Raw genomic sequence first — 15621 nt, 5'->3', positions numbered from 1 at the left:
GTCCACATACTCACGTGTCCTAACCCTATTAAAATCTCGCGACCTTGACGAAATCCGCAGTTAGCCTTAATATTTAGACCCGACATGGCTGGCGTGCACCTATCTACATACCCTGTGCAGAATTAGCTTCCTGATTTAAAATGCCTCATATGTATTGCTTTAAGATGAAATTCCATTCAGGTTTTAAAGATTTTCGTTAGCTTAAGGTTGTTCCGTAAACGTGTTCGATTGAACCGAAAGCTGGTCAATGAAGGTCTGTCTTTATTCTTGTGCACGACACCCGTCACAACATGTTGTTATGACAACCAACTATTGTACGTGACCCAACGATGTTATTCACAGAGTTACGAAAGAAACTAAGAGCTGGGTGGTATATTTTATTTATTGCAATATTTAAAATGTCTACAAATACACCAACCACCAATTAAAAAACATAACACGGTTATATGGAATACAAGCTACTTAACAGATTTATTTCTATGGCAGCGTTTCCACGAGGGTCCTCTCATCTTTATCAAGCAAAGAATAGGCTATAGTTATAATACATAATAAATATAGTATATATTAATCAATAAGCAATAATGAAGCTGAGTACAGATGATTTATATTCCCTGTTATTTTGAACTACCCTCCAAATATAATTCATATAAAACTTGAAATCTGTTTAGGTGATAACGTCGTACAGGTGGTCATATCTACTAAATCCGAGTTGGTTGTTAATTCGAAACTTTAAGAGCTGATACACGTTGACCTATCCCGAAATTCCAAAATATCGGCTGATCCAGACTATGTAGCATTAATAACCTATATGAAGACATATTGAAAGCCATATGTATGATATAAGATTTGACGCCATTTGGAATCTCCGCCATATTGGATTGTCGAGAGTGATTTCGAAGTCAATGATGAGACTCGGTAAACCTTAAAAAGACATTATACAAGACACATTGGTGCATCTAATGGGACGTTTCCACCAAAATCAGCATTCTGGGGCCAATAAGAGGGGTAAGAACTTTCAGGGTAGGGTGGGGAGGGCGGGGGGGGGGTGCTCTGATAACCAACCTTTTGTTTATTAAATAATCAGTCTATTAAGCCTCGTGCTTCAAGTGGGTCCTGGTTTATAAATATCACATTTTACATAACACAATTATTATCTTCTAATCATCTTCTGTCAATAAATAACATAAAATTATATAAATACAGTTATTATCTTCTAATCATCTTCTGTCGATAAATTACATAAAATGATATAAATTGTCTATAAATCACCTTGTTTTTGTGTATCACATAATCGTCTTAAATTTACCGTTACAACCTCAAGTGAACAAAAATGATATCTTTATAGTTAATAGCTATTTAATATTACACATAGCTGATACCATTACACAGTTAATAGTTATTTGCCAACTCATTGTACACACAACCATAGACACATACCTTACACGGTATCAGTTAATATTACACACACGACCATAGATACATACCTATATAACGTTGTAATAGTTGAAACAAAAAGATTTAAAATCTATTTTATTCATATATGTTCTGTGGATATGTTCTTGTATTATGATGACACCGATCTATCATACTATGTTATCTAATATAAATGTTAGTATCGTTCTATGTTGTTTATTTTTACAGACGCCTGCACAGTAAATGTTTTATTGTTGTTTATAAATCCTTCACTCACATCTTCTAGTTTATTCCACTCTATAAACTTATTACTACCATATCCATCACCATCAGGTGTAAATGTATTTGTATGTTGTTTCACTATAGATTTACTCACATTGTTTATATTTAATAGTTTTAGTGTATAACTAGCTGTAACGGTTTTAACTGTTTTATCATCTACTCCTCTCAGATACAGGTAACATCCTAATGTTGATGTATTTGAATGATGTTTAACACTTACATACCATGGCATTCCTTGTATCATTACATCATCACCAGAGTACTTCTCACCTGTTTTCACTATCTGATTCAAACTAAAACTAGATGTCCAGGTTGGTGACTCCATTGTTTCTAATTCACCAAGTAAAGATTCTAAAGTTTTAACATCTATATCTACCATAGGATAATGGACATATCTTACTGGGGGTATATCTAAACTGGTTGATCTGCTATCTTTTGTCAGTGTTTGTACATTGGTTAACGCATCTACAACTGGAAATGTAGATTTACCATTTAACACTTCATTCACATATTTCAAACTGTTCTGTAGAGAACTTTTCATTTGGATCATATCGTCATGTAATGTCTGTAACTTTTTACTTTCGTCGTCACGAATTTTATTCATCTCACATTTTATGTCACCGCCATGTTTTCTGACTTCTTTACAAACTTGTTTAACCTGTGTATCGACATTATCACAGGCTATTTTAGCTTGGTTCTGGATATCAGATATTTGATTGGTTAAAGATTCACAATGTTTCGCGACTTCGTCAACCTTCTCTTCTAACTCCCCCTTTATAATGTTTAACTTTCCTCTGATTTCTTGGTCTACGTCATTAAGGTCAGTTTTTAAGTGAGTTGTATGATCCAATATAAGACATCTACTACAAACAGCAACAGAACAATCTCGACAATAAAAATCTATTTCATTTGCCTTGTGTCTCGGACAGAAATGTTTTTCCGTTTTACTTTTCGGTTGAATATAAATGTTTGTTGAAAACCCACTTGCACCACCATCAGGTATTTGAATGTCGATCCTACAATTAGGACAATTAAACTTGTTGAGATATGAATGTGCTTTGATATGGTCGTCTATACATTGTTCACAAAACGTGTGAAAACATGGTAGTATTTTAGGTTTAGTAAAATCCTCTAAACAGATACTACAGCTATGTGTATTATCGTCTCCCTCCGCCATATTTAGAGAAATCTATAACACAGTAGAGTCCCGTGCAAAAAGTACATCCAAGTTTCAACAAAGAATGTCCAATTTAAACAGGGTTTGGATTAAACGTACAGCAATATTCACAGATTATATCTATATGGTTGTTCACATTACCGAATTGAAATAGACACTTGTCCTACATTACAGTATTGTGATGTATACAGGTTATAACATACTACTAAACAAATCTATCTTTAGATATCTAACGTTATACCCCTGTCTTTATACTGGTTATACCACACGACTATATACCTTTTATATACACCTTTAGATATCTATCTTTATATCCCTCTCTATTTAAAAGTTCGGGGTTTAGGGGCGGATCTTTTACAAGTGGTATACATATGAAACATGATCTAATGTTAGCATTTCAAATGTAATGTCTTTAGCTACCCCTGTCATGTGTACAATTATGCTGGACTGCAACATTGTTCTTTACCGTACTGGTCGCTGCACAATTTGAACGTTATCTTGAATGGAACGGGGATCCAGCTACGACCCGTCTTAAATAGCATGATAAAACATTATAAAATCGTAAAGAGAACTCGCCATAAATGTAAGATAGCGTGTAGATTTAAATAAAAAGTATATGTGCCATTCCAGAAGTCAAAGATACTTGATAATTGATCGAAATCGAGCAAAATTGGTTTTCTCGTGGGGTCTCCGACAGACATCGTAATATCCCCATTCGAAACGAAACGGAAAAATCCACGAAATTCACTCTAAATATTTCTATTGTGGGATAACTTCATCAAACAAGACTTCAACATTTGAAACTCGTGTAACGATTGTCATGCACGACGCAGGATATCCTCTGTCTTTCTAAAATATCCTACACACGTTACCATTACGTCACTGATTTTGTTACTCTGTTGATGACGTAGGACACCGAGATTATCTTAGCGTCGTGTTCTGATATCGTGACCGGGACAGAGTAAGCTCACTCTTTGTAGTACATCTGATATTACTATGAGGAGGTTATATATCTAACATATTTTTATTGTAATTATTGTATGTACATATACTTCTGTCTTGTATGATGATGTATTATACATGTCTTGTTTGTTTTTATATTGTAGGGTGGAACTAATTTTCAATAATTCTTAACAGAGGCTGTTACCCTGATTTTCGAATTCAAGCTATTACAAACTATTTAATTTATAAGTTAAAATTCAGCTACACATTTCTTCATTAAATAGTTAGTTTTGAGACATCCACTCAAATTGTAACTAACTAATCGACCGCTGTAATTTTTCGCATAGTAAGAGAGTAGAAGCTGCGTTGAACATCGTAAGGGAGGAGCCCCGTCTTAATAATTTGGAAAAAATTGATCGATTTGCTTACAATTTTTGGCCCCTTGCGCCGAGAGCATACCCTACCCGCTTCCCCCTTGCCCAGTATGCATTTTGTTACGACGGGCCGGGCCTGTTATCCTATCATTACGACCTATACCGTGTATTGGCAGATATTTTAAATTACACAGATGTGAAGTATGATATTATAATAGGCCGAAATAAGAAACTATTGTGTTTACGGTTATCGGACCGAACTCATTTCTTTAGCTAAATGATATATTATATTGATGATACCATCTAAATGGAATGTGTTTAGTTACCCTGGCATGTGTTTAGTTACCCTGTCATGTCTTTAGTTATCCTGTCACGTGTTTACCTACCCTGTCATGTATAAAATTGTGGTGGACGGTCCCATTGTACTTTCACCGTAAACATGGTCGCTGCGCTATTTGAACGTTATCTTGAAATGTAAGGAGAGCTCGCCATAAATATAAGATAGCGTTTAGATAAAGATTATATGTGCCAATGTGCAAATTTGATAATTGGTCGACTGACTAAAAAAAACCAGAATTCGGCGGGTCTCCGACAGGCATCGTAATATCCCCATTCGAAACGAAACGGATAAAATTAAGAAAATTACCAAACATTTGTCACTCGTAATATTTTTATTGTGTGGTAACTTCCATTAAATAAGACTTCGTCATTTGAAATCCGTGTAAAGATTGTCGTGCACAAGACAGGGTATCCTTTGTCTTTATAGAATATCCTTCACACTTTATATTTACGTCACTGATTTTGTAACTCTGCTGATGACGCAGGACGTGTGTGTATCTAGGACACACATCAGGATTATTAATTAACCTTCTAAATGGGGACGTAAATAAAGACATGCCTTCTAAATGAGGAAATGACTCATGCGCCATACAGTGTGCTATGAAGGAAATTTTGCCCGGACTGCGGCCCAAGGCCTGCTCTTATTTCGGATTTCAAATGGCAATTACGATACCCTTTTTCGGTGCGAGCGAGTAGACGTTACCTCCCCCCCCCCCCACACACACACACCCACAAACACACCCACAAACACACACTTAAGTCCTGCACAACTGACACAATGGGAAAACAAACCAAACCACAAAATTCAGAGGAATTTGCACGGCTAACACCGAGATCGAACCCTGATGTAAGTGCTAGCGAGCAAGTGTCATATATCCTTACACCCACCAGACAAGTAGGACTACCGTTAACCTTTTCATGAGAGATATAATATGAATTAGTCTATACAGTAATTTTCTTTCATAATACATTACTCGTTTCTATTGTGGTGTTGCTATAGCAGACGTAACGTATGACAACAACATGTTGAGACGACTATAGAACAGAATAGGACGATTCAATGTTTAATAACCCAAAGATAATTTCAACTTTATTGGCAACCCTTTCACAATATTTGAAAGAAATATCCCACACGGGGTGTTACTCTGTTTATATACCAATTCAATAAAACATATAATAAGATATGTCTTGAATTTATTCATTAGTTACAATTCATTAAAATTTAAGAGATCAACAGGTTTAACTTTTACATGTGTAACAACACGCGTAGACCTAAACGTATTTTTCAAATACACTAAAAAAAACGAACAGTATCGAAGAATACCGAAAAACTCCGAAAAATACCTATAAAGATCTAAAAAAAACCCAACATACCTAAAAATGTTTTTTTTAAAACTAATTACCGAAAGAGATCCGAAAAACCTAAATACCGAAAAGTCACTAAATACCGAAAAAAACAACACACCGACAAAAACCCTAGGCCACACACACAAATTGTTAGGCGGGTCATGGGTCAGTATAGGCCACGTATAATAATTGTGGGGAACTCTAGGTCACGTATGAAGATGGTGGATACTCTAGGTGGGTAATGGGTCACGCTAGGCAACACAAACATATAGTGGGACACTCTAGGTTGATCATGGATCACAATAAGTCCCACGTAAGACTATAAGAATTATGGAGCATCAAATAAGTTTTAGTCTCCTACTGGTACAAGGCCATGCTCTACATACAGAAAAAAAACTGTATAAGGGATCAGGGCTGCATTCCCTGTAATATACTCTTTAAAAAAAGTAGGGGATATTGAGAAACAATACAAACTGCGGCAATGCACTGCTGTTTTTATTAGAGGTAACCAGTGTATGTTAATATCAGGCCAATTGCCTATACATGAACATAAACAGTTCAAATGGGCGTCTTTTCTGACGGCCCCATTTCACTTACAAAGAGATACACTGTCAAAAGTGAAAATGGACGTTGTTGATTTTTGTCTTAATAATGAGTAATTGCTCCACCAATCCTCAGACATTCAGCAATTCGTCGTGGCTTGCTCCTAATCAACCGTCCAATCACGATTTGGGACAATCTGTCTGAACCACTCCACTTGCAGTGTCACGGCCAATTCGTGCGGTGTTATCGGTTGACGTTGAGGTCGACGAACACGTCTGCCGATAAAAGCAAAGATACGCTTAACAGTAAATCTTATGCAAGAACCGATAGGAAAGCAAACATGGATTGATAAACCAGCACGCGGCAGTTTTCATCAAGCCTTCCTTGAAGTGTCAAATTTGACAATGAACCCTTCCCATGTGTATGGCGCTATTGCGTGTCGCACATGCACCTCAGTGCTTCTGTTAGGGCGATAAGTTTTTCACCCGTGAACATACTCTCAAAGCATGTCAAGTGTCCATGACTATTTATCATATCACAACCTGCATAAGCATTTGCATTTCAATATCCCCTACTTTTTTGAAGAGTATGCATGCAAGCGTTAGTGTCATTCCACATGTGAACATATTGAAGACCTACTTTCGGCCTTGTGAAAGGCAGGTTATTTTTCGTGTGAACTTTGTGTCTTGAGTGATGACTTTATTTTCAACTATGATGGATCATTACTTAGGTGTGTAGAGTACTATTAGATTCAATTGAAATTTTAACTCTTGTAATCTCCGACAGAAAGTTTCAGATATTAGCCATAAACTTTACCTGGATTAAGTTCGTATGATGCTGCTAAAGGGTCCCTGGATGAACGTAAGCGATTACCTCACCGTCTGCTATTTAGAGATCAGTTAGAAGCATGGCCGTTTACGCGTGGAAATATGGACTTTTAAAATTGGGTTGTCCCGACTTTCCTCTTATTTTCTTTCTTATTTTTGTAATACCTGAAGATGTACGGTACACTGCTGTACGATTTTCATGTGGTACACTTTTGAGCTAATCTAGCCTAGTTGGGGGCATTGCATTTTGGGCGGGGAATACCACACCCGCCACCAAAAACTCGGCAGACTTACATTCTGATGATACCAGATATACATGCATTATCGATACCATATAGGGGAAAATGGGTACACTGTTCAGCTAGGTTGACCCTCTGGGCTCCTTGTCTACAATTTGAATGCGTGACCTAGAGTTCTCCACAATTTTTGTGCGTGACCTAGAGTTCTCCACAATTTTTGTGCGTGGCCTAGCCTGACCCACCTAACACTTTGTGTGTGTGACCCCCGTTTTTTTTTCGGTAATTCGGTGTTTTTTCGGAATTTAGTGATTTTCGGTGTTCAGAGTTTTTCGGGTTTTTTTCGGTATATAGTACAGCCCATGTCAGCTAGTGTTGTGCAAACTCGTGTGATTAGTTAAGAGCTAAATATGCCTAATGGAAGTCTTTCTTATATTAATTATAGACCTTTATTTTACATGCTAAGCTCAAATCAACTCCGTAGACCCTCAGATGTCTTGGATAACGATGAGATTTAAACAGTCGTACATTTAATAATTAAATCAATAATTAATTGATCAAGCTAACATTTACCGTTAATCACCGACGTCACTTACGGATGAAAGGCCTGCCAATCGACGTCGCCGATTCGCCCTGTCCAATACACGTGGTTTTGTGTACATTTCACTCCATTTCTCGTAATGAATATGACAATATTTAGGCTTTCAATAATATTGATTATTATTAATTATCAATCTATGATTTTTGCTATATTGCTGTTCGGGAGTATACCTGTAGTACGATATGTGTAGGTTAAACTTCATTTCATTTATTCATTGTAACGTCAAGTCAACATTCATAGATTGTATATTTAAAAGAATCTTCAAGTAGGTTTTGGTGTTTTATAAAAGGTTATTGTTATATAATTCAAGTTTTTACTACACTTTATTTACGTCAGATTTCTACAAGCATATATTAAGTACATTTATATCTTAAATGATAAAATATATTATTCTATATAAATGGTGAGTCGCAGGGTTCCTACTATACACAGATCTAAGTACATAAATCCATCAATGGGGAATCGTTATGGAGGCAATCTGTTAATTCTTAAAAAGATATTTCCATTTATTTGTGTATAATTCTGGAGATATCTCAATCTCCATTTTAGCATGCTCTACTAAAAAGCTTTCATACTTATTAATATTGAGCATTTCGTTTCGTAGTTTAGCCCGATATATATAGAATTTAGTTAAAATAATTACATGATTAATGAAAATCCATTCAGTATTACTTATATAATTTGATTTGTTAGTTAGACCAAGGTGTATTATATGTGTTTTTATATTTATCTTTATATTACCACGATCTAGGATAGTATGAAGATGATTCCATATTATTTGTGAAAATGGGCAAAGGACAAAGAGATGTTCTACATTTTCTATATTAGATTCACAGAAAGTGCAGAGTGTGTTATCAACTTTTCTAATTTTGAATAATTTATCATTTGTGAATATAATCCTATGGAGATATTTGTATTCAAAACTCCTCAGTTTTGTACTAAGACATACAGTGTTTATTATTTTGAATATATTTTCTACGTCTAAATCACTTAACTCGGTATCTAAAATGTGTTCCCATTCTTTAATGGCTTTTGGCCTGCTGAACTTTGCTTGTATTCGGCTATCATAAATATTTTTTAAGTTTACGTTGTGAAAATGGGTATTATATATTTTGTAAAAATTAGTATTTATATCTTCCAAGGGAGTTCTATTACAATTAAAATTTGTATGTACCGCACTTTCAAACTCGCTCGCTTCCTGTACATACTGCAAGATACACTTTTCTATTCCTTTTAAGATAAATTGATGTTTTTCTAAATATTGATTATCGATCTTATTTATTTTATCAAAGTATTCACTAACGTACCGAATATTATTGTTAAAAAGAAAGTTTAAAAATATAGTTTTATTATTAATCTTTATATTTGTATTATTCCAAATAATTTGATTTTCAGTGTGGGCAATGTTCTTTATATGCGTTGTGTAGATTGTATACCAGTTGGCATACAGGTTTTTATAAAAAGGAATTTTTAGATTTAACTTATCTGGAAAGTTGCATGCAGGTAATAAATTTCCACCATATTCAGCCATAATGAATTCATATGGTATGAGCCATGTTTGGATTGGTGACTGATATATTTTTTTAATCCAAAAAATGCTATTACATATTAGGAATTCTTTTAAGTCAATCATTTTTAATCCGCAATTTTTATTTTTTTTGTATAAGAATGTCTCGCTTTATTCTGTCAGGACCGTTCCATATAAATTTGTAAAAAATTGTGTTTAGTTGTTGAATAGTAGAATCCGGTACTGGATTAACAGTGGCCGGGTAAAGAATTCTTGGAATGCAGAATGTTTTAATTATTTGTATTTTTCCAATTAAAGATAATTTATGTTTATCCCATACTTTTAATATTTGTTCTATTTCATTTATTTTATTTCTAAAGTTTAATTCACTAGTAATTTGAGTATCTTTTGAAAAAAGGATCCCGAGGATTTTTATAAATTTTTCGCATAATACTATACCGGTTGATTTTAATTTTTGCATTAAATTCATATCACAGCTATTTAAATCTATTGTTTCTGTTTAATTAACGTTAATTATAAGCCCCGAAACTAAACCGAGTCGCAAAACCTCAAGCAAATGTCGTGCAGAGCTAAAATCTTTTAATAATGCCGTTATATCATCAGCAAAGGCTACAACTTTTATGGATTTTTGACCAAATTTTATTCCATTTATATTTATATCGTCTCTAATAGCGCATAACAACAGTTCTATGATCAAATTAAAAAGATTGGATGACATTGGATCGCCTTGTCGTACACCCCGTTTTACATGAAAATAAGGGGTTGTAAATCCATTGTTTATTACACAACAGGTGATATTTTTGTAAAGGGTTTTTATCCATCTAATAAAGTTATGTCCGAAACCGTACGACGATAAAGCTTGTATTAAAAAGTTATGGTTTATGCTATCGAAGGCTTTTTGGAAATCTATAGCCAAAAGAAAGCCTATTATTCTTTTTTGTTTCGCAAGATCGAAACAGTCGGAGATAATACGGGTATTTTCATGAATGTGGCGACCTGGTATAAACGCGGATTGATTTGGGTGTATTAATTGGTTCAAAAATGGTTTTAATCTATTAGACAAAACTTTGCTTATCAGCTTCACATCGACATTAATAAGCGTAATGGGTCTCCAGTTAGTTAAGCATGTTCTATCTTTATTACCTTTAGGAATGAGTTTAATAACTGATTGACGTTGTGTTACGGATAAAGATTCTTCTTCAAAGCTACAGTTATACGAGTCTAATAATAATACATAAATATCTGGCCAAAAATGTCGATAAAATTCAATTGTGATACCATCATTTCCTGGAGATTTATTTATTTTAAACGAGTTTAAGGCCTTCTGAAGTTCGAAATAGTCAACTTTGAATTCAAATAAATCCTTCTGGTATTCATTTAGCCTTTCTACGGGTCTAAAATTTGTTATAAAATTGTTTTCCTTTTTAAAAGACGTATCTTTCGACGCATATAAATTTTTATAAAATAGAAATATTTCATCCGAAATTTCAATGGGGTCAAATATAGCAGAATCGTCTGATTTTTTAAGCTTATTTATTGTCGTAGCACATTTTCTATCTTTTTCTAAGTTTAAAAATAATTTTGTGTTTTTTTCACCATTTTCATACCAGTTTTGTTTAGATCTAATAATTGCTCCTTGCGTCTCATCAATGTAAATGTTATCTAATGATTGTTTAACTTCAGTATATTGATCATAAAGTTTTTCGATAATTTTGTTGTCACAAGGTTCCTGTTTACTGATAAGGGATTCAATCTTGACCAGTTCTTCAATTAGACTATTTTTTACAGCTTTTTTAAGTTTTTGTTTCTTTTTGGAATATCCTATAGAAGATGCCTTTATCTTAAATTTAATGAAGTCCCATAAACCATTTTTATTTTGTTTGTCAAAATATTTACTTTTCCATATCGGTATTGATGATTTTATCATTTTAGTATATGTCTTGTCTTTTGTTAGCGAAGAGTTAAATATCCACAGATTTGGTCCGCGTGGATAATTGTTTATTTTGATATGTAAATGAATTGATGAGTGATCAGTAAAGGAAGTTGGCTTTATTGTACATGATTTTATACAATCTTGAAGTTTTTCCGATATCAGCCAAAAATCGATTCGACTTTGTATCAAAGGCTTCCTTTGTTTCCAAGTAAAACGCTTATTATTTTGATTTAGATTTCTGAATATATCTAAGAGGTTAAAATAATTAATTATATTGAATATAATTCAAGTTGGTCTTGGTATTTTATAAAGGTTATTGTTATAGAATTCGAGAAACTACTATCCAATATCACATGTCTAATTGTTTATACAATTGCAAATCTCTTGTCGTGTGCTTATATTGGGTATTATTTTCTATTCGTAAGATAGTCTAAAAGGATAAAAGGGAAAGTTAAATATAGAAATATTTAAATCAAGTCTTTATCACCACCGTAAAGAATTTATTATATTCTATGAACGGAAAAAAGACATTAACAGAAAAATGAGAGGCAACCTTTAGGGCAGACTGTATACAAGCATTAATTGTGTATAATTATGTATTAAAGGGACAATAACCCTCTTGCTGGCTTGAAAGCTCCAGAAAATAAATAATATCTCTATCTAAGTACTAGATGTTTAAGTGTCCTACCTGTTGTGTAAATTATCCATTACATCCTATTTTACTTGTCCAGAGGGTTCGAAAATATTTTTAAATCGAAGTTTCATTTGGAAAGGTTTACGTTAGACGTTTCAAACCATTATGTTGAATTTTTCAAAAATTTTAAATAAGGTGTGTTAAGATGAAATTTGTATCATCAATTAATTGAAATATTCTAAAATAGTACAATTTGTTGACCAGAATAAATATTGGGACATATTATTCAGTTACAACAAGAGTGGTATTGAGCCTTTAAGTATTAATACTTCTATTCGTTTATGGAAATTTCCATGGAAGTTCTGTTCACTGTGTCCTCGGTGTAATATGGGGGCTGATTGATATCATGTCGCGTACAAATGTGGTACTGCCGGTCAAAATCTCTTGATGTCTGATTGTCGCCTTTCCAGAAAAGTGGTAGAAGTGATCATTCTCAGCTCAGTACACAGGTACTTGAAGGGATTAAAATGAAACTTCTTACAACTGCTTCACTATATATTACAGCATTAACACTGAATATCGCTCGCCATATTGTTTTGACTCACTGACGATATTTCGTCAGTTGTCATCTCACAATACTCTCTAGTTCTACCACTTCTCGTCGGTTTTATTGCCAACGAGACTTTATTTGATCATTACGCGACTTACAGTGTAATTAAATCATTTCATTTTACGGCGTTACTAATTACAAATCAAACACGAAGCGCTATCACTTGCCGATTATCACTTCGTCGGAGACGTGTTTAACTAACATTAAAATTAGCATTCATAGCTGACCGTGAATTAAGAATCTCAGAATGACAGCTGAATACTCTCATTAGTATGTAAAATACTTAGAAAAATTGATTTGATCTCTCGGGCAGACAGGTAAAGTCGTAAAAAATTAATATAATATCTTTTGGGAATAAATAGTTTGCCTTTTATTTCGCAAAATGTAGTGCGACGTCATTGACCTCATTTCGTGTAACTTTCACCTGACAAACAAGCGTGGTTTTGCCTTGGTGCAGTCTGGATCACCCAGACCCTCGATTGGGTGATACAGGCTGATACTTACAAAAAGCAAAGGGAATTCCTTTGGCCTCATTTCGCGTTACGTCCGGTCATTTGATCGCGGCTAAGGTTTTATTTGTAATTAATAACATGTTGTAAAATGACCAATTTAATTACATTGGAAACAGTAGAATGATCAAATAACGTCTCGTTTGCAATAAAACCGATCGGAAGTGTTAAAACTGGTGCGTATTTTGTGATGACAGCAGACGAGATGTCGTCATTGCAATGAGTCAAAACAATATGGCGGGTGATATACTTTGTTAATACTGTAATATATAGTCAAACAGTAGTAAGAAGTTTTATTTTAACCCCTTAAAGGTCCCGTGTCTCAATATTAGAATTATGTACACTGGTCCTGGTGTTGGCTAAGAAAGTTCTTCTGGATTTTGCAGTGTGGTTGCTTCCTGTCGGTAGTGTAGATGGGACAAAAAAAACCAAGCATTCCTGTGTACACATTAGCGGCTCATAAAAGAACCCTTCACAGTTGGAATCACGACATTTTTACGCGACATTTCGAAATTTTACGCAACATTACGTGTCGAGTTGTTGTGATGTCGGGTTAATATGTCGTAATGTCGGGTTGTCGCCTTATGAAGTTCGACATCACGACATGATACCAATCAGCTACCATAGTAAAGTTTATCAATAAATAAAAAGGGAAAGACCGGTCAAATATGTACAGTGTCTCGAGATGATTAATCTTTCTAAAAATCTATCAGGTAGCTTTCAACGTATGTAATAACTTAAGGTGCATTGACATGTGAAATCTTAAAATACGTCCTAAATACAGTTTGATTTAATATACATGTAACAAGTAAAACCCTGACATTAATATTTATTAAGATGGTGACTGAAAACACATCAAAACATACGGAAACAAATCAATAAAAATGAACCATATGTTAGTCCGGAAATGACAGTTTGTGGACATCCCTCTCTCTGTCTCTGTCTCTCTCTCTCTGTATCTTTCTCTCTCTGTGCTTGGTAACGACAAGAGCATAATTCAAACGTACTAAACATTAAAATTTTATGTACTTACTTACAGCCAATGGTTACTATATGCAAGGTATTTAAATATCAATATATCAGAGAAAATATTTTACAGTTTTGAAAAGGTATACGGCAAGTTCACACCAATTTGATTAAAATTAATTGAGCCATCTTCACTCAAAGTCGCAAATACAGACCACGAAAAAATTCTTAATCCCCTCGGACGCCAGATTGGTCACAATGACAAAATGTATATTAGAAATCTTAATTACCATATATATATATAGCAAGATTTGTATTTGGCAATTTGGAGCGTATACTAAACATCTAAAACTTGATAGGGATCGTAATCATCCCCACCCAAACCATTGCAGAACGAATGATGCATTTGCAGGGAACATTAAAAGAGCTCATCACCAAGCTATTGTGTGGCGTCCACCGGAAGATCGTAATCCACCGGGAACTTGATCCGGAACTGTATTGCTGAGTGAAGGATACTAAATAGAGAACATTACATCCAACTTGCTCCGGAGTCTGTCATGTTGCTCATGGCAGATGCGGATGCAAGAGTTACATCCCATATTGTACACTCGCTTGTAGCTAGGGATGACTTAGAATGTACAGTATTTTGCGTTTGTTGCAGGTTGCAACCAGAAACCCGACTAAAGGATTAAACTGATTATTACCTATAGTTTTGTGGGGGTTATTTTCGTGTTTTGCGGGTAGAATTTGTTTTTTTAAATGTGGGGATTATTTCCGTGTTTTGCGGGTAGAATTTGGTTTTGTAAATGTTTAACCTATGCCAAGCTTTTCAAGTGCGGTATGCTCCTATGTCCAGAAATATATAGTTTGTCTCTAGATAGATATAGCTTTTTATTGGTGAAATAATCGCCCCCAACCGCTGCTAACGAGTTAAAGGGCCATACTGCCTGGCATTTTGGATTGTACTATCATCTAATCACTCCACAACATAATGAACAATTTCAGTGTATTCCTTGAACCCCAAAACATACGGTTAGACACGAAAATTATTATCCTAGACTAAATTCTATAGGAGTTATTTGAAATGACGACCGTCTTGGACGCCATCTTGAATTTCTCAAAACGCTCAAGGGTGACCGAGGTTCACCCGGGAGATTCTGAAAGAGGACACCCTAGGCTACTAAAATCAATCATAACAAGCAACAATGAGGCTAATGTCCCACTATTCACTAAGTCTCACCAATCTCCATCAGTTAAAATCAAAGCTATCTTGTCCCAAAGTATCGACCAATGAAATTGCTTTGCTCTGCTTAGCTTTAATAGCAAATGTTAAGCATTGAACTCAGTCAAGACATTGACC

At 34.6% G+C, this 15621-nt stretch overlaps 1 protein-coding gene across 1 annotated transcript; it reads right to left on the bottom strand.

Annotated features, from left to right (window-relative positions):
- Positions 1–363: 363 nt before the first annotated feature.
- Positions 364–3341, bottom strand: LOC126807957 (tripartite motif-containing protein 2). Its single transcript, XM_056103497.1, has one exon. It carries the CDS (start codon positions 2870–2872, stop codon positions 1610–1612), a length of 1263 nt encoding a protein of 420 aa, XP_055959472.1. The 5' UTR covers positions 2873–3341; the 3' UTR covers positions 364–1609.
- Positions 3342–15621: the final 12280 nt, after the last annotated feature.

This window comes from Patella vulgata, chromosome 9 (assembly GCF_932274485.2).
Source record: "Patella vulgata chromosome 9, xgPatVulg1.2, whole genome shotgun sequence".
Taxonomy (NCBI): domain Eukaryota; kingdom Metazoa; phylum Mollusca; class Gastropoda; family Patellidae; genus Patella; species Patella vulgata.
The sequence above is the reverse complement of the archived record's forward strand: the minus strand, read 5'-3'. Positions and strand labels throughout refer to the sequence as shown.